Source organism: Equus caballus, chromosome 8 (genome assembly GCF_041296265.1).
Source record: "Equus caballus isolate H_3958 breed thoroughbred chromosome 8, TB-T2T, whole genome shotgun sequence".
NCBI lineage: Eukaryota > Metazoa > Chordata > Mammalia > Perissodactyla > Equidae > Equus > Equus caballus.
Window position 1 is genome coordinate 1413783 of NC_091691.1, and position 27890 is coordinate 1441672.

General features: G+C 43.9%; 2 protein-coding genes across 10 annotated transcripts in view; both read left to right on the forward strand.

The window, feature by feature from the left end:
* The window catches only part of LOC102148794 (rho GTPase-activating protein 20-like), a 99029-nt gene extending 71627 nt beyond the window's left edge, over nucleotides 1–27402 (forward strand). For 7 of the 9 annotated variants that reach the window (XM_070276002.1, XM_070276005.1, XM_070276000.1 and 4 more), the window contains 8 exons: nucleotides 234–343; nucleotides 1718–1907; nucleotides 3117–3414; nucleotides 4314–7590; nucleotides 9702–9823; nucleotides 11729–11834; nucleotides 24061–24147; nucleotides 25770–27402. In XM_070276002.1, the coding sequence (XP_070132103.1) occupies nucleotides 234–343; nucleotides 1718–1907; nucleotides 3117–3414; nucleotides 4314–4462 (747 nt within the window). In that variant the 3' untranslated portion in view covers nucleotides 4463–7590; nucleotides 9702–9823; nucleotides 11729–11834; nucleotides 24061–24147; nucleotides 25770–27402. The remainder of the gene's footprint in view (nucleotides 1–233; nucleotides 344–1717; nucleotides 1908–3116; nucleotides 3415–4313; nucleotides 7591–9701; nucleotides 9824–11728; nucleotides 11835–24060; nucleotides 24148–25769) is intronic. The other 2 variants (XM_070276003.1, XM_070276001.1) reach the window with 1 other exon arrangement.
* LOC138915101 (zinc finger protein ZFP2-like) lies at nucleotides 26057–26974 on the forward strand. The gene has a single exon (XM_070275926.1). It carries the CDS (start codon nucleotides 26057–26059, stop codon nucleotides 26972–26974), a length of 918 nt encoding a protein of 305 aa, XP_070132027.1.
* Nucleotides 27403–27890: the final 488 nt, after the last annotated feature.

Below are 27890 nucleotides of genomic sequence, written 5' to 3' on the forward strand. Positions count from 1 at the left end.
TCCCACTGTGGCCCACTCTGCTTTGATGCTTCTAAGTTTTAGAAGTCGAAGCACCCACTTCAGGGTGTGCAAGTCAGTGGAGAGGTGGAGCTGAGCGCTGCGTGGGTCACAGTGTGGGGAGCCTGAGAAGGAAGTGGGGACAGAAACTCAACTTTTCAACTGCATGTTTTCCCTGTAATTTGTCCAATATGTATTTGCCATAAGAATAATACTCTTCTTTTGATGTGTGTAAGGATTTTCTTCGAAACATCCCAGGGAGCGTCTTTACATCTGATCTCTATGCTAAATGGGTCACTATAACTGATGGAGAGAACGAGGAGGAGAAAATCGCTGCCACTCAGAGGTAACGATGCTATGATTACTCTACTGGGGCACACCTCAAAAGTACAATCAACATACTCTTAGGAAAATATTAGCTTATACTTTACAGCTTTGTCCACTAAAATGATGACCAATGCCAAAGAGTTGGATTTGACCACTCCCACGGAGGCCAGTTCAAAAATAGAGGCATGCCTTACTGCTCTTATTGAGTTCTTGTTCTTCTCCTAGTCTTGTTAATAAGGAATCCTTGACCATTTTATACCTTCTGAATATGTTGTCGACGAAAATAATCCATAGCCAATCTCTAAATGAAAATGTGGGTGAGTTTATTCTGAGCTGAAATTTTAGGATTATAACCCGGGAGGTCTTTCCACAAAGGAAGAGAGCACTCCAAAGAAGTGGGGGTACATAGGGTGGTTATATACCCTCAAAGAGGGTGTTTCACATGATTGAAATGTCCCTCCCACAATCGTCACAAGATTGCCCTGTCGGCACAGCACTTGCTGGACACAGCAGGTAGTGGGTCTGCTATCTCCAAGGGCGCAGCAGGAGGCAAGTCTATTGTCTCAAGCTGGGTGGTCACAGGTGAACGCAGCAGTGAGTTTCTAGCCTAAGGAAAGATGCTTAATCCTTAAGGAGACACCAACGTTGGGAGGGGGAGGGAAGTTGCAACTTTATCTCAAGGGCCTTTTGCTCTTGCCATAGGGAATCTCTAAAGCAGATATACAATGCATGCTCAACGGCGTTGGTCAGGCCCTTTTGGAAAGACAAGGTCAGGCCCGAATTAGGTTTACACCAGAATGGCTTCCTCATATATTCCACTATATCCTATTACTTGCCATTTTTATTTGACAATATGAAACTGAGAGCAGATGAAATCCTTTGGTCCAAGAGAGATGCTAAAGGACCAATCTGCCAGGGATATGGTCTTACCTTTGTCAAACACTTAACTAGCCAGAGAAGTTCTTATCTGGTTCAGGAACTGAACTCAGTGAAACATTTTTGCCTGGAACTTTGCTGGGCTCTTACCCTGAGGCAGTGTTCCTATATTGCTACCTTCAAAACAAAGGGAGCCTTTCAAATTTCATCACTGTTTGGTTTAATCAATGAGATTTGTGAACTTGAATTGAAGAGTTTCTGCAATGTTTCAGAGTTTTAAAATATATTTAGATTAAATTCGATATTAATAAGATGTGCCCAAATGAGAACACGTTCTAGGCGTTTCAGGGAAATATTTCAGGCAGCATGTTTAGGAGGGCCATTTCTGCATTCTCGTGCATGTTCACTGGGCCTTGTGCCTGCTCTACAAAGAAGTCCTCTGTTCCCTTTCTCTGTATTTCCAACTTCCTAAGCAAAATGACGTGCTGTCTTTAAAGGTCCATTTTTGTGTCTTTAGGCTTTTGGACGAGCTGCCCAGAGCCAATGCAGCGCTCCTGCGTTATCTTTTTGGAGTGCTGCACAACATTCAGCAGCATTCGTCCGTCAATCAGATGACAGCTTACAACTTAGCCACCTGCATAGCCCCAAGCATTCTTTGTTTGCCCAATGCCTGCAGCGCAGACTTCGAAAGTGACATCACAAGAAAGGTAATGAAAGCTCTCATTTGCGTGCCCTAGGGGTCAGAGTCCCCACTTGGAACCCAAAATGGACGGTGTTAACTCTGACAGACCAGTTTTTGAAAGTGCATCCGTTGAGTGGCAGAGTCATTTATCCTCCTCTGTGGGGATGGGAAGGAGGGTTGTTAAGGGGGAAGTGTGAGCAGTTGAGTCTCTCCTCCCTTCCTGTCCATGAGACTAAACTCTGGACCAACTGAACAGCAGAGAGAGGAGCGGCCCGACATGACAGAAGAGAACCTGGGCTTTGGAGTGTGACAAGCCAAGGTTCAACTCTCAGCCTAATCACCGAGGGATGTGTAACCCTGGGCAAAGTTTCCAAGCCATGGTTTCTTCATCACACGATGGCGACAACACCCAGCTCCTCTGGTCATTACTGGCACATCCTAGGCAGCTTGGGCAATATGAGCACCCATGGCTCCACACACTTTGACCTTCCTCTGCCAGCTGTGGCTCATTCAGAAAAATACTTGGCTACTATTTTGCCTCTGCTATAGGGTGAGGAAACTAGTAAAAGCTTCCAGAACATCCCATCAGAGCTACAACATGCCCAATAAGATCATAGCTGTTTCCCAAGAGAGTTTCCCAGAAAGTAAGGGTGGGGCAGGCAATGCAAGAGGAGGGGCTGCAGCCAGACAAACTGAATGGTGTCTCTCCAGCTGCTTTCTTCCCTCACAAAAACCCACAGAAATCTCTGCTGCCCAAGTTGAAGCAGCACCTAAACTTACAAATGAATTTCACGTATCCGTGTCTATTGGGTGCTTTATAAATTTTCCTAAGATGCGATATGTCTATTATATCTCAACAAAACCGGAAAAAATTTTTAATGAAAACGAACAGATAAAATTTCATAAGAGAGTATACATCTTCCCCCAAACATCCTATGTGGGTTACATTTGAAAATTGCCTTTGTTTTCAAGATGTAACCATTGATATAAAAATGTTAGCTTTTAAACTAGACCACAAATTATGCCTTTAGTCCACTGATGAAAAGTATTTTAAAACCTGTGCCCAAAGTACTCACGAAAGTATCACAGTTCGTTCTTAGAGAAAACTGGTTCTCTGAATTTTTCTTAGTATTCTTTCACAATTTTTGTTAGAGCCAAGATTCATGTATGAAATGTGATTTATAACTATGCCATATGAAAAAGAACACCCCGTTTTTACCCTTTTGTGTTGCAGATTTCTCTTGTGCAATTTTTGATTGAGAACTGCCTCCAGATCTTTGGAGAAGACATTGCTTCCCTCCTGGGGGAGAACTCCATGCATTGCGATGGCAGCGAGAAGCCTGCAGATCCTTCGACTGACTTCGGAGAAGACATTGCTTCCCTCCTGGGGGAGAGCTCCATGCATTGCGATGGCAGCGAGAAGGCTGCAGATCCTTCGACTGACTTCGGAGAAGACATTGCTTCCCTCCTGGGGGAGAGCTCCATGCATTGTGATGGCAGCGAGAAGCCTGCAGATCCTTCGACTGACTTCGGTGAGAAACAGGCAGCGAGGCCGCCAGGGGTCATGGGAGATACCTAGACGGGGGATCCCAGAGCACATCCCAAGGGCAGTGATTCCCATCTGCTCCTCCTTCCACAGGCTGGCTCACAGGTCAGGCAGGGTTGCACACTGTTGTGAGACCAAAGAAAGAAGAAGTCGAGGTCTCTGACTTCAAGAAGTTGCTGGTGCAGCTCGTAACAGCTTTAGGAGACATCATGGGATAATAGAGTGTCTGGGAACTTTTCCAAACAAAACTTCCAATCTATTATGTGTATAATAGACGTGCTCTGGTTGAAACCAGAGTGAGGGCCCCGAGGCGCTGCTGCTCAGTGGTCCCTGAAGCACCGAGGAATTCCAGTGCTCTTTGAAACAGATTAAGAGGAGCAGCATCATTGAGAAAAAAGGAGCTGACTTGATGTCAGACAACCTTTCAGAGTACTGCAAACTCCTGTGCTACCATTTCCTGGCTGTTTGATCTTTGGCCAATTATTCTAGCTCGTTCTCAGTTTCTTCATCTCTAAACTGTAGGGGGTAATAATGTTTAAATCTTAGGATTGTTGTAAAGATTAAATAAGATAATGGATGTAAAATAAATTTGTGAAAAAGTATTTAATAAGGCTAGTAGAAGTGCCCCTGAGGCTAGAGCTGGTATTATTGGCACCTCGCTAATCACAGCTAACGGGCAGGAGTCCATTCTAGAAGGTAGAGTTTAGATTCAGAACCTGGGGGCCTGTATCATGAGCCCCTTCCTATTTTTGACATTTCTTGGTTTCAGACATTTACCTCAATGCTCTGAGGAAGTCTTTAGGAAAATCCATTTCATCGCAATGAGATGAGTCTAGTATCTGAGAATATGCTTATACTAAGACAATCGTTGGTTTTTCATTTCAGGAGTGTCAACCAAGCAACCTCTCGAATCCAAGCCAGTGAGAGTGATAGTGACTTACAAAAAGGCACAACTGCAGAATGACGCCGAGGCCCCTCGTGGCGTGGGTCCACCCAGCTCCCTGTCTGCAATGCTTTCAGTCACTGAAGACTAGAGTCTCCATAATCATACTCGACCCTTTCTTTCCTTTCCTTCCTGTAATATCCCACCAAGAACACTTTCTCCAAAATTCTACTACCTCCGTTACGTTCTCATCATGTAGACGCCAGTCAGCTAATGCCCCCGAAATCATTTTCAGCCCCTTGTAACAAAAAAGTGTGTGGGGGTGGTGAATTTCTAGAAAAATACAGGGTCAGAAAAGGAAAGTTTTCGTAGCTCCTGGGAATCACCTCAGGACTCAAGAACAGTAATTCCTGAGCTTGAAGATTCCAGTCCTCAGTCACCACAGGGGCAGTAGATTACATGGAAGGATCCTCTCAGACATCTCAGGAAATAAGCTCCCAACGTGTCAGAGGCCAATTTTCACAAAGTTAAACACATGAATCTCACACACTAGAGTCTAAACTTGAGTCCAAATGTTATTCAACTCATCTTACTGAGGAGACCAGTAAGGTGGTAAAGAATGTTTTTGAGTATAGTACTTTTATGGCACCAAGCTGGGGCCAAAGAAGCAAATTTTCTTTGTTGGACATAAACAGTTAATGTTTTAAAGGGTAATCAATCTATAAGCTTTGAATTTATCTTCTCCTGTGACAAAAATCAAATTAACATTATTCTATTTTTATGAAACACAGTGAAGGACATCCAGATTTGGACTCCTCCATCTTACACTTCCCATGCAAGCTTTCCTGGAGGGGAATCTGTCCTCCCTCTGTCAACTGTCTCATCCACCCTTCACTTCTCACCCTGCTGACATGTGGCCTCTCCCTGTCTTCCTTTCCAGCAGCCTCAGTAGATCACATTCAACCGATGACCAAGCCCCTTCACCTGACAAACCAAAGCACATCTTCTGGGATTCCTAAGGCACTTGCCCTGCCAGGGTCTCGTAATTCCTGAATTCTAATCTCGTTTCACTGGTAGTTCACTTCTCCCAGGTCATGTGATTTATCTCTGTCTTCCTCTGTTTATATCGTTTCATGGACTTTTCTACATCTTCGCCTAAACCCGAGGACTCTTCACGTCATTCCCAGGTGCCCTCAGCTCTCGTGTTGCCTCTGATTCCCTGCTCTCCTATCATCCCACCAACCCTCATCCCATCACAGACCCATGAGTGCAGCAGTGTCCTCTCTGGCCTCCCTGTCTCCAGTGGTGAAGTTGGGGAAGGATGGCCCCATGTATGCCTCCCACCTTAATGTTCCTACTTCAGGGTAAGCTCCCTGAGCAGGGATGAGGCTGTCTAGCACAGCCTGGCATTCCACTGCCAACCACCAGACTCAACACCAGGTAGGTATTCAGTAAATATTGGCTATTGAAGACATACCCCTCACTATATAGGTCACGTGGTACTGCATCAGGATGAGGCCTGAACTGGGAGAGAGTCAGCTGTGCACATCTTCCTTTTTCTGTCCTGATCCTGAGAGCTGAGGGGGCATCAACCAGGGAGAGACCTGTGCATGGAATTCCTTCCTAAAGTGCACAGTATGGAAAGAGGGGGCAGTAACTTTGCAGTGGAGAAAAGTGACAAGCACTACCTTAGCCAGGCGATCAAGGTCAACGTCAACAGTCATACATCTAGTTAATAACAATGAACCTGTATAATTTCATCTGTTGTAACGAATATCCCCTATTGAGGTAAGATGCTAGTGATAGCAAACCAGAACAGAGGGGTATGGGAACTCTCTGTGCTGTCTTTCTTAAATTTTCTATCAATCTCAAAACTGTTCTAAAAAGTAAAGTCTATCTTTTAAAGAGTTCCAATTAAGTATAGATGAAAAATGGTATCTTGGGTTTTCTTTAATTGGACATGCTTTGTTTACTAATGCAGGGAAGTCTGTCCACATTTGGGTTGGCTACTTACATTTGTTCTTCTGTGGATTGCTGATTGTCATGTGCCCCTAAGGTTTATGGTTATCTGTTATGTGACATTAGTGTAGTCATAGCTCACTGACACAGTCTCATGAACTACCACAGCCCGAGGAAGTATTAACTGCCTGCTTTTCATTATCCAAATACCCATTTTACTGATGAAGAAATGGAGATTCAGAGAGGCTAAAAAATTGAACCAAGTCCACATTTAGTGTCACACCTAGACCTTGAACTCACATCTGTCTGACTCCAGAATTCCCTAAACACCACACTATACTGGGAAGTACCAAGTGTGTGACAGTGGCAGGAGGAGGGGGGGATCCTGACAGCTGGCTGGGTGTCCAGTGACAAACTTTAATTCTGTATTTTAAGGAAGTGATGACACCCCAACGGGGGGCACCATCCAGGCAAACTAGAAGTATGTAGGAAGTCCCTGAGTGGCTGCTGTGAGAAATGGCTCATGAGGGCAACGAGCTTTGTGTCCCAAGCAGAGGGACTAGAGTAGGTCACTCCAGATCTACTGAGAACAGCAAAATGGATCCTCTGTAGTCGCCCTCAGAAGAAATGCAACTTTCAGGGGCCAGCAGGGGACACAATCTCATGTCATACATCATCATAATTTAACGTTGGCACTGAAAACTGAAGCCAGGAAGGGGTATCGCCTCTCCTCAGAATTCTTAAACAGCATCCAAGCTGTGGGGGACCCCATTCACCAGCACTTGCTTCTCAGGTCTTGACCTCAAGAAATTGGGCAGAAATCCAAAGGCTCTGGACTCAAGGGAGGGGATTTGACCTCTGGCTTGGCTGCCTGTCTTGTACAACCTTGAGCAAATCAATTCACCACTGGGGTCCTTGCTTTGTTCATATCAAAACAGGAACCACTGCCCTACTGACCTCATAGAATTTTCCAGCAGATGAATAATAGTACTGATGGCTATCAGTTACTGCACAGTCGCTACAGACCGGTACTTTGCAGGCATCATCGCATTTAATACTCACAACAATCATGCTGGCCACGTACTTAAATTATCCTTATTTTATAGATTGGAAAACAGCTCCAGAGGAAGGATATCGCTTGTTTGAGGTCACCCGGTTTGCAAAGATGAAGTCAGAATTTAGAGCCCATGTTGTTCACCGATGAGTTACGTCACTAACCACGTTCCAAAGTGATGCGGATGGAAAGAATGCTGGTGCTTCAGAGTCCTGCGGCAACCTTGAGAAGCTGCAGAGGAGTGGACGACCACGAGCTGGGGCTTGGTATTTATGTCTGGGTGGATATGCAAGCCGAGGGGGTTTGGAGAAGAAAGATGCAGAGAGAAATGAGCTTGACTGGGGAAAACGAGCAGAGAGGGAGAAGAGAGAGTTGGGGCAGCTGCCAAAAGGAATGGAAATCTAGGACGACAGAGCTACTCAAAGGGGATTTTGAAGAAGCTTTGCTCTCGGGGGGACTTTGTGATAGCTGTTCTCTGGCCTCCACTAAACCTTCAGGAAGGTCCCTACTTTTCCTCAATGCCTTTAGAGGTGGATCCAGGGTTACTCATTGTACTGCTCACGGATGGCAGTGCTTCATTTTCATATTCCCACCTGCCTCAATACTTGTTATCCTACTGTTTCAAAATAGGAAAACCAACTCCTATCATAACCCCTAATGGGTTCTATCTAGTATCTCCTACAGGACTTAAGGGTAGTAATATTCTACAAAAATCAGTTGGTTTTCTAATTAATAACCAACAACAAGATTAAGAGGATATTAAGAAAGCAGTTCCATTTCCAAAAGCATCAAAAATAATAAAATAGAAAAGGCTGTAAACTGAAAAATACAAATATTACTGAAAAAAACTAATTTAAATAAGTGAAAGGGCAGCCATGTTCACGGATTGGATGACAATACTGTGCAGGTATCCATTAATACCACCCACATCGATCTCCACATTCAATGCCATCTCATTCAGTGCTCGCCTCCCTCAGGTCAATCCACAACGTCTACTGCTCTTCCCTGTGGTTCCTTGGTTGGGAAAGTGCTGGATAAACATCTGTTCTTTTGGATTCAGGTCCTAGACACCTAACACTCAATAATTCCATGGAGCTCTTAAAAAAGTCTTGATTAGGGCCCAGTACACTTCCAGTCACAGGCTGTGAGAGTTTTTAGTACAGCAATGGGGGAAGAGCCCTAAAACAGGGAGGAGGTTCCACTGTAGTAACGTTCCTCTTCCATCAGCCCTCACGCTGAGTAAAACTACAGAACTTGATTAAAAATATATTCGCTACATCAAACAGTCATATAAAGTAAGGCATTTATATTTCTTTTAAACTAATATGTGTATTATAAAATTACATATAAAAACATAAATATATGTAATGTATTATATGGAGAGAACTTCGTATGTAGAATGCATTATAATGTATGAAATGCTATATATTGCATATTATGTGTTACATGTTGCCTATTATATATGTTGTATATTATATGTTACATATAGAGAGAGAGAAAAAGAAGAGAGGATGTAGGGCAATTTCTTTTTCCGATTCTAGGAAAATAATGAAACCCAAACCATCAGGAACAGTATCACTTGAGCAGAGCATAGGTGCAAGTATCATCCGTGTTATATGCAGAAACATTCACCTTGACCCCAGGGGGCATCTGGGCTGAGACTAGATGACTGAAATCTCTGGGCGATGGTGAACACAGAATTGGGGGACAGCAGATATGAAGACGCACTGAGCCACATGCCGGACGCCCCAAGCCCAGAGAGAGCTTGTGAGCTTCTAGCGGTGGAGACTTGGCACACTGCGGGAGAGGAAAATGAAGTTACTGGACCCACTGAAACGGGACTCATTGATCCTCTAGCCCATGGTGGGCAGTGTGCATCAGCGTGGTCCTTCAGACGTAAACAGCACAGCCCAGGGAAAGCTGTGACCTGGGTCAAGCAGCATCACCCAACAGCCTCCAGGGGGAGCTCCTCCCTGCGCTTTCCTGCTCTGTGAAGGGCCCCTGAGCCCCGGGTTCTTCTCCCATATCCAGCTTCCCAATCCCTCCATTCACCACTGGCTCTACACTTTCTCTATAGGAAGGAATGATTCTGACCCATGATGCCTTGAGAGTGTCTGAGACAGTTTCTGGGGTTGGGTCAGGGCTCCCTGCAGAGGTCAGGGGTCCTGGCTCATTACTATGGCCTCCCAACTTATTCGTGATGGAATATATAATAAATGCGTTAGCTCTAAAAATGTCAGAATTTTAGTGGCTATTTATAAGTAGTATGTCATTAGTCATTTATTTCTATATTTTACAGTGACTTAGGAAAGCTGTTATTATTTGTGTTTTTCAGATAATTCAATTATTTTTTCTAATTCTTCCTTTTCCTCTTAAGTTTTAGATGCTCCTTCTCTTCAAATTTCGTGCTCATCAAAGTACATATTTTTCTGCACTGTATCAAAGAATCCTTTGTTTAATAGAAGACACAGAATAACTCAGTATGGACCTTTGTCTGAGGTGAGTTGGGGCTCTCAAATACAGATGACGGGAAAGGAAACAATAACCCTGCACATTTTATGAAACGATGTGCTAGCAATCCTGGAATGAACATAAAATCATATTTGATTTCACGCTGTGAGAACGCCAATGTGGTGGTTAAATTGCAAAGATTACTGGAGAAGTTTTGTCTTCCTCCTGCTCCTCTCTAATTCCAAATCCCCTCAGCTGCTCTGCCCGTTCCTTCTGCCCCAGATAGCACTACTGAGGGAAAAGGGCGTTTAAAATGCTGCATAATGTTCACACCAACTCGGTCAGACTCATTTCAGTGTCATTCTTTATATAATACGGTAAATAATATTCTTCTCATGATTCATTCCAGAGACATTGACGAACTCCACACAATGAAATGCCTAGACAGACAGTAACATAGGGACACAGGAAGTACTAGTTTGCAGTCTCCTGTACAACTAAGACTGGACAAATGTCACAGAGGACGGCAATGACCTTGGTGGTGGTCAATAGGGGGACCGCCTTATAACCATTTATTAAGCTCTGCCCGTATTTTGGTGCATATTTTCAAATTTATTTTGCATATATTTTTAAAGCATTTGTAATATATAAATATTGTTTTATGTAAAAACCGCAACAGAACCTGTCTCAGACCTGGTCAGTATCAGGATTCAAGTTACTGGGAGTTGTTCACTTGGTGAATTTAGAAAATCAGATGACAATTATTTGTTCTGTGGCCAGAGTTTCATTTGTCATCTGAGAGAGAGAGGCTGCATGGGGCTCACTCCATTTGGCCCAAACAGAAGTCTGCAGTCGCTTGTCAAATAAATGTCTTTATGTTGTTGCATATGCAAAATAGCCTTCTCTTTTCAGGCTGAGTAATATTTCTTGGCATTATCTTTATCTATTCATCTGTCGATGGACACTAAGCTGTTTCCATATCTTGGCTCTTGTGAACAAGGCTGCAGTCAACACAAGAATGCAGATGTCTCTTTGAGATTCTGATGTCAATTCTGGTGGATATATACCCCAAAGTGGGATCGCTGGATTGTGCTGAGTGAAAGAAGCCAGTCACAGAAGGACAAATATTGTGTGATTCCACTTATGCGAGCTATCTGAAATGGTTCAACTCACTATAGTTGACAACACTGCATTGTGTCATTGAAATTTGCAAAGAGAGAACTTAAATATGCTCGCAAGAAAAAGAGAGAAAGAGAAGAAAAGAGAAACCTGTGTGGTGACGGATGTGTTATTTATCCTGATGAGGGGAATCCTTTCGCAATGTATCAAATCAGGTCATTGTAAATAGGTAACACGTTGATTTGGCAGTAATGCCCTATTAAAACTGAAAAAGTACCCCCCAAACCAAAAAAGAAGAAAAAAATGTCAAACTCACAGAAACAGAGGAGAATGGTGATTGCCAGGAGCTGGGGGAAGAGGAAAGAGGGAGCTGCTGTCCGACAGGCACAAAGTTTCACTCGTGCAAGATGAGTAAGTTCTAGAGAGCTGCTCACAGCCCTGTGCCCAGAGTTCCCAGTACCGCAGTGTGCGCTTATGACTTGGTTAAGTGGGCCGACCATATGGTAAGGGTTCTTACCACAATCAAAAAAAAAACTGGGCAATTTCTGGTGATCACAAAATGCTTAGAGTATATAATTGAAGGAGTAGTACATGAAATATCAAACTTCAAAATTAGATAATTTCGAAGAAATGAAAACTAGAATTGTTTGACCTTGAAAGAATTAATATCTCACTAAATGTATTCTCTGAAAAAGATGTACAGTGTTTATAAATGCAGCGTTGAGAGGATCTGATGGGGTGACATTTTAATAAACTACTTGACGTTTAGTGGATACTCAATAAATGTTCATTCTCCTTTCATTTCTGGTAACTTTGGACCCAATTCCTTCCCAGAGGCATCAGAAGAGATCACATCCATGTGCTTAGAGAACGTCACGTGTGCTCTGCGTCCTCCACGTAGGCAGGGCGGGATGGCTGAAGTGGGCTGGAGTCCCCACAGGTAGGTGTGTCCCTGATCAAACCTTAGCATGTCAGGTTCTGGTAAAATAGTTTCTCCTTAGAGCAGACTTTTTAAGAACAGAATGCTCTAGCATATTTCAAAATTGTTCCTTTTTTCTTTCCTCTGTCAGAAGCACAATATTTTTTCTCAGACATTCACTGTAAGAAACAGGTCCAGCTGCTGGAGGCAAAACTCACAAAAGTGTGGGCCCCTGTGACCAGGTCCTCCTGGAGTTTTAACTCTCTGAGGGTCCACACTTGTCCACACTGAGCCTCCTGCAGATTGTCCGTTACAGGTCAGGTTTCCGTGCCCCAGCACTGGTCCCCTCGGGGGCTCAGTTGGGATTCTCTGCGTTCACCTGTGAGTCTCCCCAATCTGGGGGCGGCAATTTGCCCTATGACCTCACTGCTCTTAGGAACCTAAGAACAGCTGGAGCCTTTTCAGTTTGTTCAGCTCTTTAGTGTTTGGGGATGGAGCGGAGACTTCCAGGCTCCTAACATCATGGACCAGAAGCCAGAAGTCAAGCCAACACCTTATTTGTTTTATTTATAGCTCTTCTAATTAATATGGACTGGACATATAATAAAGGGTCCATATTTGAAATGCATAATTTGATACCTTTTGACAATTTATACCCCTTGGAAAACATCAGCACAATCGAGAGAGTGAACATTTCTGCCCTGGCACAGTCTCCTCAGGCCCCTTGGCATCCCTCTCTCACCCCATCCCGTCATTTCCTCCTCAGGCAGCAACGGATGTGCTTCCTCTCATTGTGGTGGGTTTGCATTTTCTCAGATGCATAAATGGAGTCACACAGTGTCACCCTTGTATGACCCAGTTCTTTCACTCAGTGCACTGCTTTTGAGATTCTTGAAGATTGTAGCTGAGTTGCGCTCAAACACATGGAGGATGCACTATGAACTTTGGGGACAGCGGGGCTTTCCCATCGTGGGCACCTCCTCTATTATTAAGTGACATTGTAAATGCATATTCTCCACTTGCGCTGGTATAGAGATTAATAGAATCCACTCAGGACTCTATAAGGTACTCATACTATTTCTTGGGCTGCTTGAAGCTTCTCATCCTCTAGGGACTGTGGCTTCTGTGTCTGCTGGATGCTCAGCCCTGCCGGCATTTGTGTTGTTATTTTCTCATCTTCCCCAGTAGTGAGTAGAATGCTTTATTATTTCCGGCTTAGAATGAGTAATGCATAATCACAATGCCAAATCAATTTATAAAAGTATGCCCCCTCTGCATCCTTTCTCGTGGGCCACTGGTTTCTCAGTAGAAGAGGCCAATGATGCTGATATATGTGCACCCAGAGAAATGTTTTTCATTGACTGCAAATTGCTTTGTTTTGTTTTGTTTTGTTTTGTTTTGTTTTGTTTTTTATGTCTTTAAGTGTGTGACCTTATTTATTTCTGAGAACCGCACCACTCTTACTTCCCAGGCAGCGCACCAGCATGGAGAGGGTGTGCACATGACCTGGGGGTGCGCTATTAGATAGAGCAACAAAACCAGAGGTCAGTTAAGTTTGAATTCAGATAAACAACATGGAATATTTGCTATAAGGATGCCCTATGCAATATTGATTATCCGAGTTTCTAGATTAACAGTGTGTCCTGTATTTTATCAGATCCCTCTAGCTAGAGGTCACATCCTGCAAGAGCTGAGCTGGCTGAGCTCCCCCTCCTGACACCAGGTCTAAACTCTTAACCTCTGTGACAGAGAGTCTCTAACCAGTTATCCCCAAGGGACTCCTTCAGGCACAATACATGCACGTGGCCTACCTCTCATTCATAGTGTCTATTGACTTTCCTCAGTAATCATTCTATTATCCTCAGAGCCCCAGACTCAGGGCCTCTCCAGAATCTTCTGCATCCTGACCTCTGGATCAGGGACCTGTGGTGTGTTTCAACCAGAGAACTGAATCTGGCAGATGCAGAGCCTCAGTGCGCTCACAAGGGGGCAGCAGCCAGAGCTGACAAGATGAGTGAGGATCTAGCCCAGGAGGAATTCCAGACACAGAGCTGGCCTGGAACCCTTGCTGGGAACCTGGACCTTCAGTTGCAAATCAGGGAGGGGGGATGACTCAAAGGGGAAGTTTGGGGCCTGAGGCCCAGAAACCTCTTCCTAGGCCATGAGAGGATGAGGATGCTCCGCAGTTGCTGGGAAAATGCCGAGCCTGCTCCAGGGCAGGCGGGTGAAGTGGGTCGATGGATAAGACCTTCTTATAGCTGATACCACTCAGGACTCATGTGGACTCCCATGTTTTCCTCAGCTCACAGGCGCTGACCTCTGTCCTCCTCTCCTATCACACCCCATGGGAGCTTTCGAAGAATCTGAGGTGTGACATGGGGCTGTGGGACATCAGAGGCAGAAATCCCCAATATGTGCATGTGTGACTCTCCCTGTGAAGCTCTTTTTCTTTTCTTTTCTTTTTTGAGGAAAACTAGCCCTGAGCTAACATCTGCTGCTAATCCTCCTCTTTTTGCTGAGGAAAACTGGCCCTGAGCTAACATCCATGCCCATCTTCCTCTACTTTATACATGGGACGCTTACCACAGCATGGTGTGCCAAGTGGTGCCATGTCCGCACCTGGGGTCCGAACCTGCAAACCCTGGGCCGCTGAAGCAGAACGTGCGCACTTAACTGCTACGCCACTAGGCCGGCCCGTTCCTGTAAAGCTCTTGATGAACCTCAGATCCCAAGGTCACCTTCTCCTGCACAGGGAGCAGCACAGACATTGGGGGTCACCATGGCAACGGTACCAAGGACTCCCATGCAGAACCCCTACGTGTGTGACCTAGGACGGACGTCATTGACTTGCCAAGAGCTTGAACCTGATTCTCCAGATTCTGTTTGTTAACAGAACCGCTTTCACCACCTGTGCTCCAGCCTGAGGACCAGGCTGATCATCGATTATCGTTGCTATGGAGCTGAACACAATCCCAATGCCACTACGAGCTCCTGTTCCACTGGAAAATGTGGTAAAAAATCTGCTTCACTTCACTCCCCTGTCTGACCCGTCACTCCCCTGTCCCTGCCTGTGACCAACACCAGCTCAGGTTTGGGCTTCTGCTGTCACTTCTGCTACTAAAACTGCAGGCCTTCATGCTCTTGACCCAGTCTGTTTTATGGGGTCAGGGAAAATGCCTCCTTTAGAAGATATCGGTCTCCCTTGCAAATGGAATCGCTTTGATTCCAGAAGCAAAATTGCCTCCACAGTTGTTAGTGGTGACGAGAAGGGCGGAAATGCAGCAATGTGACCTGACAGGACTAGGTGACCCCAAGCCCAGACACTTGTATTTCCACTGTACCAGACTGGGCTTTACTGGTAATTCCCTGAGCTCTGAAAGCGTAGAGAAACTGTGTTTCTCTTTTACCTGATTTTAGAACTTTCTGGAGCTCCTGGATTCCCAGGTGCTGACAATTCCTCTCCATTGAGAAGATCTGAACCAACCCATTACGAAGGAAGACACACAAATGGGAAACAGACATGTGAAAAGATGCTCAACCTAACAGGTCATTGGGGTATTACAAGTTTAAACAATGAGAGACAAGCAGACCCTATTAGAATGGCTGAGACCTAACACATGACAACGGTAGATGCTGCCCGGGATGTGGGGTGGCAGGAACCCTCATTCTTGCTGGTGGGAATGCAAAATGTCAGCCACTTTTAAGACAAGTTGGCAGTTTCTTATAGCGAAACAAACTCTTATATGATACAGAAATCACACTCCTAGGTATTTACCTAAAGGAGTTACTTGGGTGGACACAAGAATATCTCATAGATGTTTACAGCTGCTTTATTCATGATTGCCAAAACTTGAAAGCAACCAATATGTCCTTCAAAAGGTGAAGTGATAAATGCCAGTACACCTATACAATGGAACATGATTTAGCGATAAAAATAAATATTATCCGGCCACAAAACGACACGGAGGGACCTTCCATGCGTATTTCCAAGTGAAGGAAGCCAATCTGAAAAGGATGCAACTGTGAGGGGGTGTGGGACTGGGAGGGTAGGAGCCCTGAGCGCCGGCTCCAGCCCAGGTCGTCATGTCTTCTGCATCCACCAGAGGGCGCGGGTGCTCCCCAGTTCCTCAGCTGTGAGCTCCTCTCTGCCCTGCATCTTGCAAGTGTTCCTGTGAAATCGTTGGGGTGAAGCCCTCCTCTGTCCTACACGCTCTTTTGAATAGATGCAGGCTTGGCTAAGGTTGAAGGAGGGGCATGTGCAGCCTCCAGAAAGGGGAAGATTTGCATGGAGACCTCCCACCTGAGAATCAGGGTGACACATCAGAAGGGGTAGTGGGCTCAGGCCTGGCTGTAGGGCTTAGGAAGCAGAGCCTGGAGGTATCTCCACCATGGCCTGGGCTCCACTCATCCTCTTGGCGTACTGCACAGGTGGCTGGCTGCAGGGACTTCTGGGATGCATCTGGATGTCATCTGGGATGATGACCTCTCCCTCCTCCCTGGGAATGGAGTCTGTCTTGTCCTCATGGATCTCTGTGTCAATTACTCCTTGCAGGGTCTTGGGCTGAGTTTGTGCTGACACAGCCCCGCTCTGTGTCTGAGTCACTGGAACAGAAGGCCACCATTTCCTGCACCGGCAGTAGCGGCAACATTGGAAGCAAATATGTGCACTGGTACCAGCAGCGCCCGGGCAGTGCCCCCACCACTGTGATCTATAATGATGACGAAAGACCCTCTGGGGTTCCCGATCGGTTCTCTGGCTCCATCGACAGCTCCTCCAATGCTGCCTACCTGACCATCTCTGGGCTGCAGCCTGAGGACCAGGCAGACTACTACTGTCAGTCTTAATGACAGCGGCTATAAGCAAACAGTGCTCCAGACCCGTGGGGAAGTGAGATCAAAACTCCCCAGAGCCTCCCCATGCTGGGTCTGCTTTCAATATGTCCCCATCAGAGAAGGTTCTTCTTTCCTGTCTCCTGCTGAAGGTTCACGTTGAGATTGTATGTGTATGAATCTCTTTATTTTCTTTCCAAAATTTTCCCCCCATGTCTTGAAGGATGATTTCTTAGTCCCATTTCAATCACTTCATGGAAGTGATTTAGTTCAAAACAGGGTTTCTGAACCTCAGCACTACAGACAATATGGCTGGGCCATTCCCGGTGCAGAGAACTGTTTGGTGCATTGTAGGGTGTTTAGAAACACTCTTTGTGCCGCACACATCAGACGCCAGTAGCATCCTACTCTCCAACTCACGGTACACAAAACACCTCCTGACATTACCAAAATGCCCTGGGGGGGGGCACAATTACTCCAGTCTGAGAACCACTGGTTAAAATAACATGTTCACAGCTGTTAGGAGGCCTTTGATGTTGAGTCCTCTTTCCGCCTTTCAGCTGGACGGAAGGCTGGAGGTGTCATGTCCCTGTGCTTCCGCTTCCCCATCTGTTAGACAAAACAGTCACACAGACTCAAATGAGGTCAGAGAACTTGTGACCCAATGACATGGAATCTCCTCTCAACCAGAGTGAAGAGCACAATTTTTGGCCAGACTAGGTGTGCAATTAAGATTTTAAATCTGTACACAATGCACGCAAAAATATAACAGATCCATCTTCACTTATTCTCTTAGGGAGTATTTTTCAGGCATGGGATACAAAGTGGAATAAAAACATGACAGAGTCATGAACTCTCAGAGTTTGCAGTATAATGTGGGTAGGGGACAACAGACAGGAGCAGCACGTGGATGCTGGAGCAAATTCTAGGACAGAAATCAACCTCCAGGAGCAAATGAATCCCCGTGTTGCCCTAATGTGCCAGGTGCACATTAGTTGTCAGAATGTCTGCTCACACTTCACTGAACGAAGAGCCTGTAATAATCAAATGTCACAGGATATTAAATAAATAGCTCAAGATCCAGCATATGATGAGTAAAATTTTTTTATTGAGTTAATGATAGGTTACAATCTTGTGAAATTTCAGTTGTACATTAATGTTTGTCATTCGTGTTGTAGCTGCACCACTTCACCCTTTGTGCCCACCCCCCACCCCACCTTTCCCCTGGTGTCCACTAAACTCTTCTCTTAGTCCACATTTTTAAATTCCTCATATGAGTGAAGTCATACACAGATTATCCTTCTCTTGCTGGCTTATTTCACTTAACATAATTCCCTCAAGGTCCATCCATGTTATTGCAAATGGAATGATTTTGTTCTGTTTTACAGCTGAGTAGTATTCCATTGTATATATATACCACATCTTCTTTATCCATTCGTCTGTTGATGGGCACTTAGGTTGCTTTTACATCTTGGCTATTGTAAATAATGCTGCAATGAACAGTGGGGTACATAGGACTTTTGGGATTGCTGACTTCAAGCTCTTTGGATAAATACCCAGTAGTGGGATGGCTGGATCGTATGGTAGTTCTATTTTTAATTTTTTGAGGAATCTCCATACTGTTTTCCATAGTGGCTGCACCAGTCCATTCCCACCAGCAGGGTATGAGGGTTCCTTTTTCTCCACAACCTCTCCAACATTTGTTGCTATTAGTTTTAGATATTTTTGTCATTCTAATGGGTGGAAGGTGATATCTTAGTGTAGTTTTGATTTGCATTTCCCTGATGATCAGCGATGATGAGCATCTCTTCATGTGCCTATTGGCCATCCGTATATCTTCTTTGGAGAAATGTCTGTTCATGTCTCCAGCCCATTTTTTGATTGGGTTGTTTGATGTTTTGTTGTTGAGTTGTGAGAGTTCTTTATATATTATGGAGATTAACCCTTTGTCAGATATATGACTTGCAAATATTTTTTCCCAGTTAGTGGATTGTTTTTTGTTTCAATCCTGTTTTCATTTGTCATGAAGAAGCTCTTTAGTGTGATGAAGTCCCATTTGTTTATTCTTTCCATTGTTTCCCTTCTCTGAGAAGACATGGTGCCCGAAAAGATCCTTTTAATACTGATGTCAAAGGGTGTACTGCCTACGTTTTCTTCTAGAAGCCTTATGGTTTCAGGTCTCACATTTAGGTCTTTGATCCATTTTGAGTTTATTTTTGTGAATGGTGAAAAAATGGTCAATTTTCATTCTTTCACATGTGGCTTTCCAGTTTTCCCAGCACCATTTGTTGAAAAGACTTTCTTTTCTCCATTGTATGCCCTCAGCTCCTTTGTCAAAGATAAGCTGTCCATAGATATATGGTTTTATTTCTGGGCTTTCAATTCTGTTCCATTGCTCTGTGCACCTGTTTTTGTACCAGTACCATGCTGTTTTGATTACTGTAGCTTTGTAGTATGTTTTGAAGGCAGGGATTGTGCTGCCTCCCGTTTTGTTCTTTTTTCTCAGGATTGCTTTAGAAATTCGGGGTCTTTTGTTGCCCCATATGAATTTTAGGATTCTTTGTTCTAATTCTGTAAAGAATGCCATTGGGATTTTTATTGGGATGGCGTTGAATCTGTAGATTGCTTTAGGTAGAACGGACATTTTAACTATGTTTATTCTTCCAAACCATGTCCATGGAATGTCTTTCCATCTCCTTATGTCGTCATCCAATTCTCTCAGAAAGGCCTTGTAATTTTCATTATATAGGTCCTTCACTTCCTTAGTTAAATTTACCCAGAGGTATTTTATTCTTTTTGTTGCAATTGTGAATGGTATTGTGTTCTTGAGTTCTTTTTCTGTTAGTTCGTTATTAGAATATAGAAATTCTACTGATTTATGCAAACTGATTTTGTACCCTGCAACTTTGTTGTAGTTGTTGATTACTTCTAAGAGTTTTCCAATGGATTCTTTGGGGTTTTCTATATATAAGATCATGTCGTCTGCAAATAGCGAGAGTTTCACTTCTTCCTTCCCTATTTGGATTCCTTTTATTCCTTTTTCTTGCCTGATTGCTCTGGCCAGGACCTCCAGTATTATGTTAAATAAGAGTGGTGATAGAGGGCATCCTTGTCTCGTTCCTGTTTTCAGGGGGATGGTGTTCAGTTTTTGCCCATTGAGTATGATGTTGGCTATGGCTTTGTCATATATGGCTTTTATTATGTTGAGGTAGTTTCCTTCTATGCCCATTTTGTTCAGAGTTTTTATCATAAATGGCTGTTGGATCTTGTCAAATGCCTTCTCTGCATCTATTGAGATGATCATGTGGTTTTTATTCCTCAGTTTGTTGATGTGGTGTATCACATTGATTGATTTGTGGATGTTGAACCATCCCTGTGTTCCTGGTATGAATCCCACCTGATCATGATGTATGATCCTTTAGATAAATTGCTGAATTCTGGTTGCCAAAATTTTGTTTAGAATTTTTGCATCTATGTTCATCAGTGATATTGGCCTGTAGTTCTCTTTTTTCGTGGTGTCCTTGTCAGGTTTTGGTATCAGCGTGATGTTGGCCTCACAGAATGTGTTAGGAAGTGTTCCATCCTCCCTTATTTTTTGGAATAGCTTGGAAAGGATAGGTATTAAATCTTCTCTGAAAGTTTGGTAGAATTCCCCAGGAAAGCCATCTGGTCCTGGGGTTTTATTCTTTGGGATGTTTTTGATTGCTGTTTCAATCTCTTTCCTTGTGATTGGTCTGTTCGAATTGTCTGCCTCTTCTTGAGTGAGCTTTGGGAGGTTGTAGGAGTCCAAGAATTTATCCATTTCCTATAGGTTATCCATTCTGTTGGCATATAGTTTTTTGTAGTATTCTCTTATAATCCGTTGTATTTCTGCAGAGACTGTTGTTATTTCTCCTCGCTCATTTCTGATTTTGTTTATTTGAGCTTTCTCCCTTTTTTTCTTTGTAAGTCTGGCTAAGGGTTTGTCAATTTTATTTATCTTCTCAAAGAACAAGCTCTTTGTTTCATTGATCCTTTCTACTGCCTTTTTCGTTTCAATAGTATTTATTTCTGCTCTGACTTTTATTGTTTCTCTCCTTCTGCTGACTTTGGGTTTTATTTGTTCTTTTTTCTCTGGTGCAGTTAGGTGTAGTTTAAGATTGCTTATTTGGGATTTTTCTTGTTTGTTAAGATGTGCCTGTGTTGCGATGAATTTTCCTCTTAATACAGCTTTTGCTGTATCCCATATGAGTTGGTATGTCATGTTATCATTTTCATTTGTTTCCAGGTATTTTTTTATTTCTTCTTTAATTTCTTCAGTGACCCATTGCTTGTTCAGTAGCGTGTTGTTTAGTCTCCACATCTTTGTGCCTTTCTCAGCTTTTTCTTGTAATTAATTTCTAGCCTTATAGCATTATGATCAGAGAAGATGCTTGTTGTTATTTCAATTTTTTTTTAAATTTGTAGAGTCTTGCCTTGTTTCCCAACATATGGTCTATCCTTGAGAATGTTCCATGTGCACTTGAGAAGAATGTGTATTCAGCTGTTTTAGGATGAAGTGATCTATATATGTCTATTAAGTCCAATTGTTTTAGTTTTTCATTTAGCTCCACTATTTCCTTGTTGATTTTCTGTCTGGATGATCTGTCCATTGATGTGAGTGGGGTGTTGAGGTCCCCTACTATTACTGTGTTGTTTTTAACATCTTCCTTTAGGTCTGTTAATAGTTGCTTTATGAATCTTGGTGCTCCTGTGTTGGGTGCATAGATATTTATAAGCGTTATTTCTTCTTGATGAAGTGTCCCTTTGATCATTATATATTGTCCCTCTGTGTCTCTCTTTACCTGTCTTATTTTGAAATCCACTTGTTCTGATATAAGAATTGCAACACCTGCCTTTTTTCCCTTGCTATTTGCTTGAAGTATTGTCCTCCACCCCTTCACCCTGAGTCTGTGTTTGTCCTTGGGGCTGAGGTGTGTTTCCTGGAGGCAACAAATTGTTGGATCTTGTTCTTTAATCCATTTTGCCACTCTGTGTCTTTTTATTGGAGAGTTCAATCCGTTCGCATTGAGAGTGATTATTGATGCATGTGGACTTAATGCTGTCAATCTGTCGCTCATGATCTTGTTTTCCTGCGTTTCTTTTCCTATTTGCTTTAGACTACCCATTTAATACTGCAATTTCTTATGCTGGGTTTCTTAGATTTTTCCTTATTTATGATTTATGACTCTGTTCTGTACTTTATTTTAGTGTCTACCTTGAAGTTTGTATTTAGAATCTCATGTATAATATAGTCTATTCTCTGGTGGTCTCTTACTTACTTGACCAATACTGAGTTAGACGCTTTGCTCTTCCCCTCCTAAATAATTATTTTCATTTTTTATTCCAACTCATCTTATTAATTGGTAGTTAGAGTGCTAAGATCATCCTTGTTTTGGTAGTTTCCTTACCTTTACCCTAATGTTATAGTTGAATATTTGCTATCCTGTTCTGGTTCTATCCATCAGTCTCCCTAGTCTGTGGATTGTGTCCCCTTTCTCCCTTTTTACTTTTTTCAGGTATGAGAGCCTTCTTGAGGATTTCTTGTAATGGAGGGCTTTTAGTTACAAATTTCCTTAACTTTTGTTTGTCTGGAAAAGATTTAATTTCTCCCTCCTATCGAAGGAAATTCTTGCTGGATAGAGTATTCTTGGCTGAAGATTTTTATCCTTTAAAGCTTTGAATATGTCACTCCATTCTCTCCTAGCTTGTAGGGTTTCTGTAGAGAAATCCGCTGACAGTCTGATAGGGGCTCCTTTATAGGTTATTCTCTTTTTTTTTCTTACTTCCCTGAGTATTCTTTCCTTATCTTTCCTTTTTGCCAACTTTACTACTATGTGCCTTGCAGTAGGTCTTTTTACATTGACAAATCTAGGAGATCTAAAACCCTCCTCTACACACATTTCTCCGTTGATCCCCAGATTTGGGAAGTTCTCTTCAATAATTTCGCTAAGCACACTTTCTGCTCCATTTTCCCTTTCCATATTCTCGGGAATTCCTATGATCCTTATGTTCTTACTCCTCATTGAATCCATTATCTCTCGGAGATTTTCCTCATTTTTTTAAATTCTCAGTTCTCTTTCTTCCTCTGTCTGGCGCCATTCAGCCTATCTTCGATTATGCTAATTTTCTCCTCTATGTTATCTACACGGGCATTCAGGGAATCTGTATTCTGTTTTATCTGGTCCATTGTGTTTTTCATCTCAAGTAATTCTGTTTGATTCTTCTTTATGATTTCAGTCTCTTTTGTGAAGTAACTCCAGAACTCGGCTTGTTTCTCTATCTTTCTCTCTACCTCATTGAGTTTTTTTATTATAGCTGCTCTGAACTCATTATCACTTAGTTTACCTAACTCCAAGTCCTCAAGACTTAATTCTATGCTTTTATTGTTTTCCTTCTGGTCTGGGGCTTTTATAAATTGCTGGATGGTAGAGGAGCGGTTTTTTCACATGGTGGTAGAATTCTGTTGCAGTTACAGCCTGTCACCACTAGATGGAGGTCGAGAGCGGCGTGTTATGAGCTCTCTGCCTTGGGGCAAGATGGCGGCGCCCACTGGCTTCTCTGGGGGGCGGGTGGGGGGAGGAGCTGTTACTGACACGCCGCTGGTCTGGGTTCAGATCAGTTCTGTTCTCTGGTCTCCCAAGGCCCTTGATTTATGGGGTCCCCGCGGACGGAAGCTTTCCCCCCGTTAGCGGGTCTCCACTGAACCAGCGGCAGGAGTCCTGGATGATTCCCTGGTCGCGCGGCCCCTCCCCCACTCCTTCCCGACCAGCGCCGCAGCGATCACAGACTCTAGGGGAGGGAGCAATGTTCTCTCCTACCATTCCAGCGCCTCCGAAGGTGTAAGCAAGGTTTATGATCTCTGCCTTCTTGGTATTGTAAGCCTCTAATGAGCTGGCATTATGTTTATTCTCTGAAATTCAGTTCTTCCAATCTTTTGTTGTATTTTGGAGGGGAGAGAATCCTGGGTCAGCTCACCCCACCATTTTGCTCTGCCCCCTGAAAATGTGCATCATTTTAAAAGATGCAACAAACACTTGGGAGGAGGTTTTAGACTTGCAAACGCACGTTTGCCTCCCAGTCTTTGGGGGCCTGTGTGCACCTTCTCTGCCCATAGGGGCTGAAGAAGGAGGAGTCACTTTCTCTTCTCTGTATAAACCCTGAATCCTGAAGTCCCAAGGCCTCTGACCCATGGAATCGCGTGTCAGTGTTCAGAGGACAAAGGACTCAGGGTGTTTCTGCTGCTTGTCCTTTGTGTGGTCAGGAGTGGGAGGCTGAGGTGGCCCCCCAACCGCTATTCATACTGCAAAGGTCCTGAAGGCAGGAGAATGGAGGCAGGGCCCTGGGGTCACACCTGTCATGAGCCCCAAAACCTACGCCTCTTGTCTTTCCCGAGCAGGACACCAGGATTCCAAGCCTGACGTGATCTCCCAGTTGGAGCAGGGCGGATCACCATGGATGGACATCCCTAGGGACCCCTCTCCAGGTGAGCAGGCGGGAAGCAGTTCTGGGGGCTCATGCACAAGGCTGTCCAGCGAGCTGGTGGTTTCTAGAAGTGCTGCCACAGAGCCTTCCCAGGTGATGCAGGGCTGCATGGGAACAGTCCCTGTGCAGGAGCCACCTCCTGCACTCTGCTCCTCTCCCACCTGGGCCCGGGCCCTCCCCAGCTGCGCTTTCTTCTTCCCTCCTCCTGGGTGCACTCCCTTCCCCGGCTGCCAGCCATTCTGCCTTCTCGAGAAAAGCCCCTCATTGGACTGTCATGCCCCTTTTGCCACCCTTTCTTCTCGTCCCCTTGTAGTTCCTGCACTGCCAGCCTCTCCCCAGCTGTCCTGGGTGCACATCTGTTGTCTAGTCAGGTCTGGAGAGGCTTTCTATCCCTGTTTCCAGAAGTTCTTGCAGCTCTTCCCTCCTCATGCCCTCTCCTCCTTGGTTTCCTGACACCACACCTCAGACATTTGCCTTCCTCCATCTTCTGTCCCTGTCCCCCTTTGCTCTTCTCTGTTCCTTCTGACACTTGCAGACCTAAGAGCCACCCATACTGAAAGCTCACTGTCTGCACCCGGCCCTCTGTCCACCCTGCACTGCAGCCCTGCCCTGCCTCCCCTCAGCTCTCATCCCTCCACCCTCAGCTGTCCCTTCAAATTCAGCGCAGAAACCCTTTAGTGACCTGATGCCTCCCGCCCCTCACCCCCTGCAGACCCTGTCTCCTGGTTCTGATTGAATCACCCAGACACTGCCGCCCCATGTCAACCCGAGCCATCACGAGCTGTGGCTGGGATTTCTCCATTCCTTCTCTCTTCTCTTAATCCACCTTCAGTGTTGCTGTTAGGCAAGTCTACTAGGAATGTCCTCGTAGCCACGCCACCACCTGCCAGAACCTGCACTGTCACCCCGTGCTGCATTCGGCCTCAGCAGACGTCCCACAGTCACTCTCCAGTTCACTCAGCTCCTCTGCTCCTTGTCTTCTCATGTGCCCTCGCCTGCGGTAGACTCTGCCCGTGCCCTTTCTGCTCGTCACTTCCCAACTCAGTGACCCCGTACCTGACTCAAAAGTGGTGGTAGGTTGCCTCTGATGGCAGCAGGAGAATGGGTGGAATGGGACCATCCTTACAGACCTGGTGAATTGGTGTTTCAGGGGAGTCAGCTGTGGCAGCTTACAAGATGGACAAACAGGCAAAAGAGGTTGGAGGCTAAGAGATTAGTGCTGACATTTCCCAGTGACCCAGGCACACAGTGATTCCAGTTACACCCAGATCTGCTTTTCCTTCACTGGTTCTTATCCTGATTCCCCTCATCACTACTCCTCATCCATTCTCAAGGTCCTGGTTTTCACCCTTCAGTCATTCCAGAAAGATAGTCCTCATTTGCTTCACTTATCAGCACCCTGTAACCACTTGTGTGTCCCTGTTCACTTCTTCCCTGCTCCTGTGCACAGTGGTTCTTGGCTTACATGACATATTTGACATCAGTCAAAGCCCTCAAAACATGTCTCTGTTTGGGGAATCAAAGAATAAAAGTAATAGTAACATATTATATGTGGCTTTGACTAGCTCACAATTTCTATCTGTCTAAATGGTCAAATATCCTCCATTTTAAAATTTATTTCAGACCAAGAGAACAGATCTGGAACTGAAGAGTCAAATCTGAAGCAATTAATTTCTAAAGACTTTTCCCAGGGTGTGATAATCAACAAAGGTAAACAGAATGGAATCTGTTACTCCACCAGAGAAGGCCCAGAATCTCTTGGCTGTTTAGAGAGCCATATAGGGCAAATGGCATTTACCCAAAAGAAGAGCCTGACTCAGGAGAGTATTCATGAAGATAATTGACTTGAGAAAGAATTTAGACAGCAATCAAACTTTGTTACTCAACACAAAATAACTTCAGGCAAAATAATGCATAAAAAGGAGTGTGATGACAGTAGCTTGTCACATAACCTAGATCTAAGCAATCATCAGAGAATCTACACAAGTGAAACACCATATGAATGTGCTAAATGTGGGAAATGCTTCAGCTGTGGCTTGGATGTCACTCAACACCAGAGTACTCATACTGGAATAAATTTGTATGTTGTTAGGTGTCAGAAGGTTGGTGCTAGGGGAAAGCCCTTCAAATGTAAAAATTGTGGGAAATCTTTCAGCAGGGGAACACACCTTATACAGCATGAAAGATGTCACACAGGAGAGCAACCATATGAGTGTAATATATGTGGGAAGTCGTTCAGCTGGGACTCATCTCTTATTCTACATCAGAGAACTCATACCAGAGAAAAACACTCTGAGTGTAGTGAGTGTGGGAAAGCCTTCAGCCAAAGTACATGCCTCACACAGCATCAGAGGATTCACACAGGAGAGAAACCTTATGAATGTAATCAGTGTGGGAAGGCCTTTAGCCAAAGTTCACATTTAACTCTGCATTGGAAAACTCATACTCGGGAGAAACCATATAAATGTAATCAATGTGGCAAGGCCTTTATTCAGAACATTCAACTTACTCTACATCTAAGAACTCATTCTGGAGAGAAACCTTATGAATGTACCGAATGTGGTAAAACCTATAGTCATAGCTCATCCCTGAAACAACACAAAAGGATTCATACTGGAGAAAAACCATTCGAATGTAAAGAATGTGGGAAAGCCTTTACCCAGAGCATCCAGCTTACTTTACACCTGAGAACACATTCTGGAGAGAAGCCCTATGAATGTACTGAATGTGGCAAAGCCTATAGTCATAAGTCATCCCTTATTCAACATAAGAGGATCCATACTGGAGAAAAACCCTTTGAATGTAGTGACTGTGGGAAAGCTTTTTGATGGAATACACACCTCACTCAACACCAGAGAAGTCATACTGGAGAGAAACCTTATAAATGCAAAAAATGTGACAAATCTTTCAGCAGAAGTACACACCTTAATCAACATCGGAGAACTCATACTGAAGAAAAACCCTACAAGTGTAATGAGTGTGGGAAAACCTTTGGTCAGAGTGCACATCTGACTCAACACCAGAGGATGCATACTGGAGAAAAACCTTATCAATGTAAGGAATTTGGAAAGGTCTTCACTGTGAATGCATACCTTCTTCAACATCAAAGGATTCATAAGAGAAAGAAACCTTTATAATGTGCCAGTTACAAAGAAATTCAGACTGGAGAGAAATTCAATAAATGTATTTAATGTGGGAAATATTTCAGCATAAACACAGGCATTCCTCAACATCAATAAATTAATAAACAAGAAAATCCTATGAATGTAATTGTGGGAACTATTTCACATGTCATGTATTCAATATTAATAGGCTCATCATAACAAGAACTAAGAACGTAAAAAATGTATGAAATGTTTTACTGTAATATTATCTCTTACTAACAATTTTAAAACACTGAGGGGAAACTTATAAATAACATTTTTAACACCATGGAGTCATACGTGAAAGTTAAGTCTTTTTATACATCATAGTGAGTTTCTAGAAAACGTGTAGAAATAACGTCTGTTGGATCTATAAGTGATGTGACGTATGAGAAGGTGAGGCTCACACTTCGAGTCTGATGCCCACTATATAGACATAGCTTTAAGTACTGGAGATCAGGGGTCAGCAAACTCTGGCCATGTAGCCTATACCTGTTTTTGTGACGTTTTTTGGAACATAGTCACATCCCTTTGTTTATATATTGTCTATGACTGCTTTCACTCTACAAAGGCAGAGTTGAATAGTTGTGACAGAAACTAT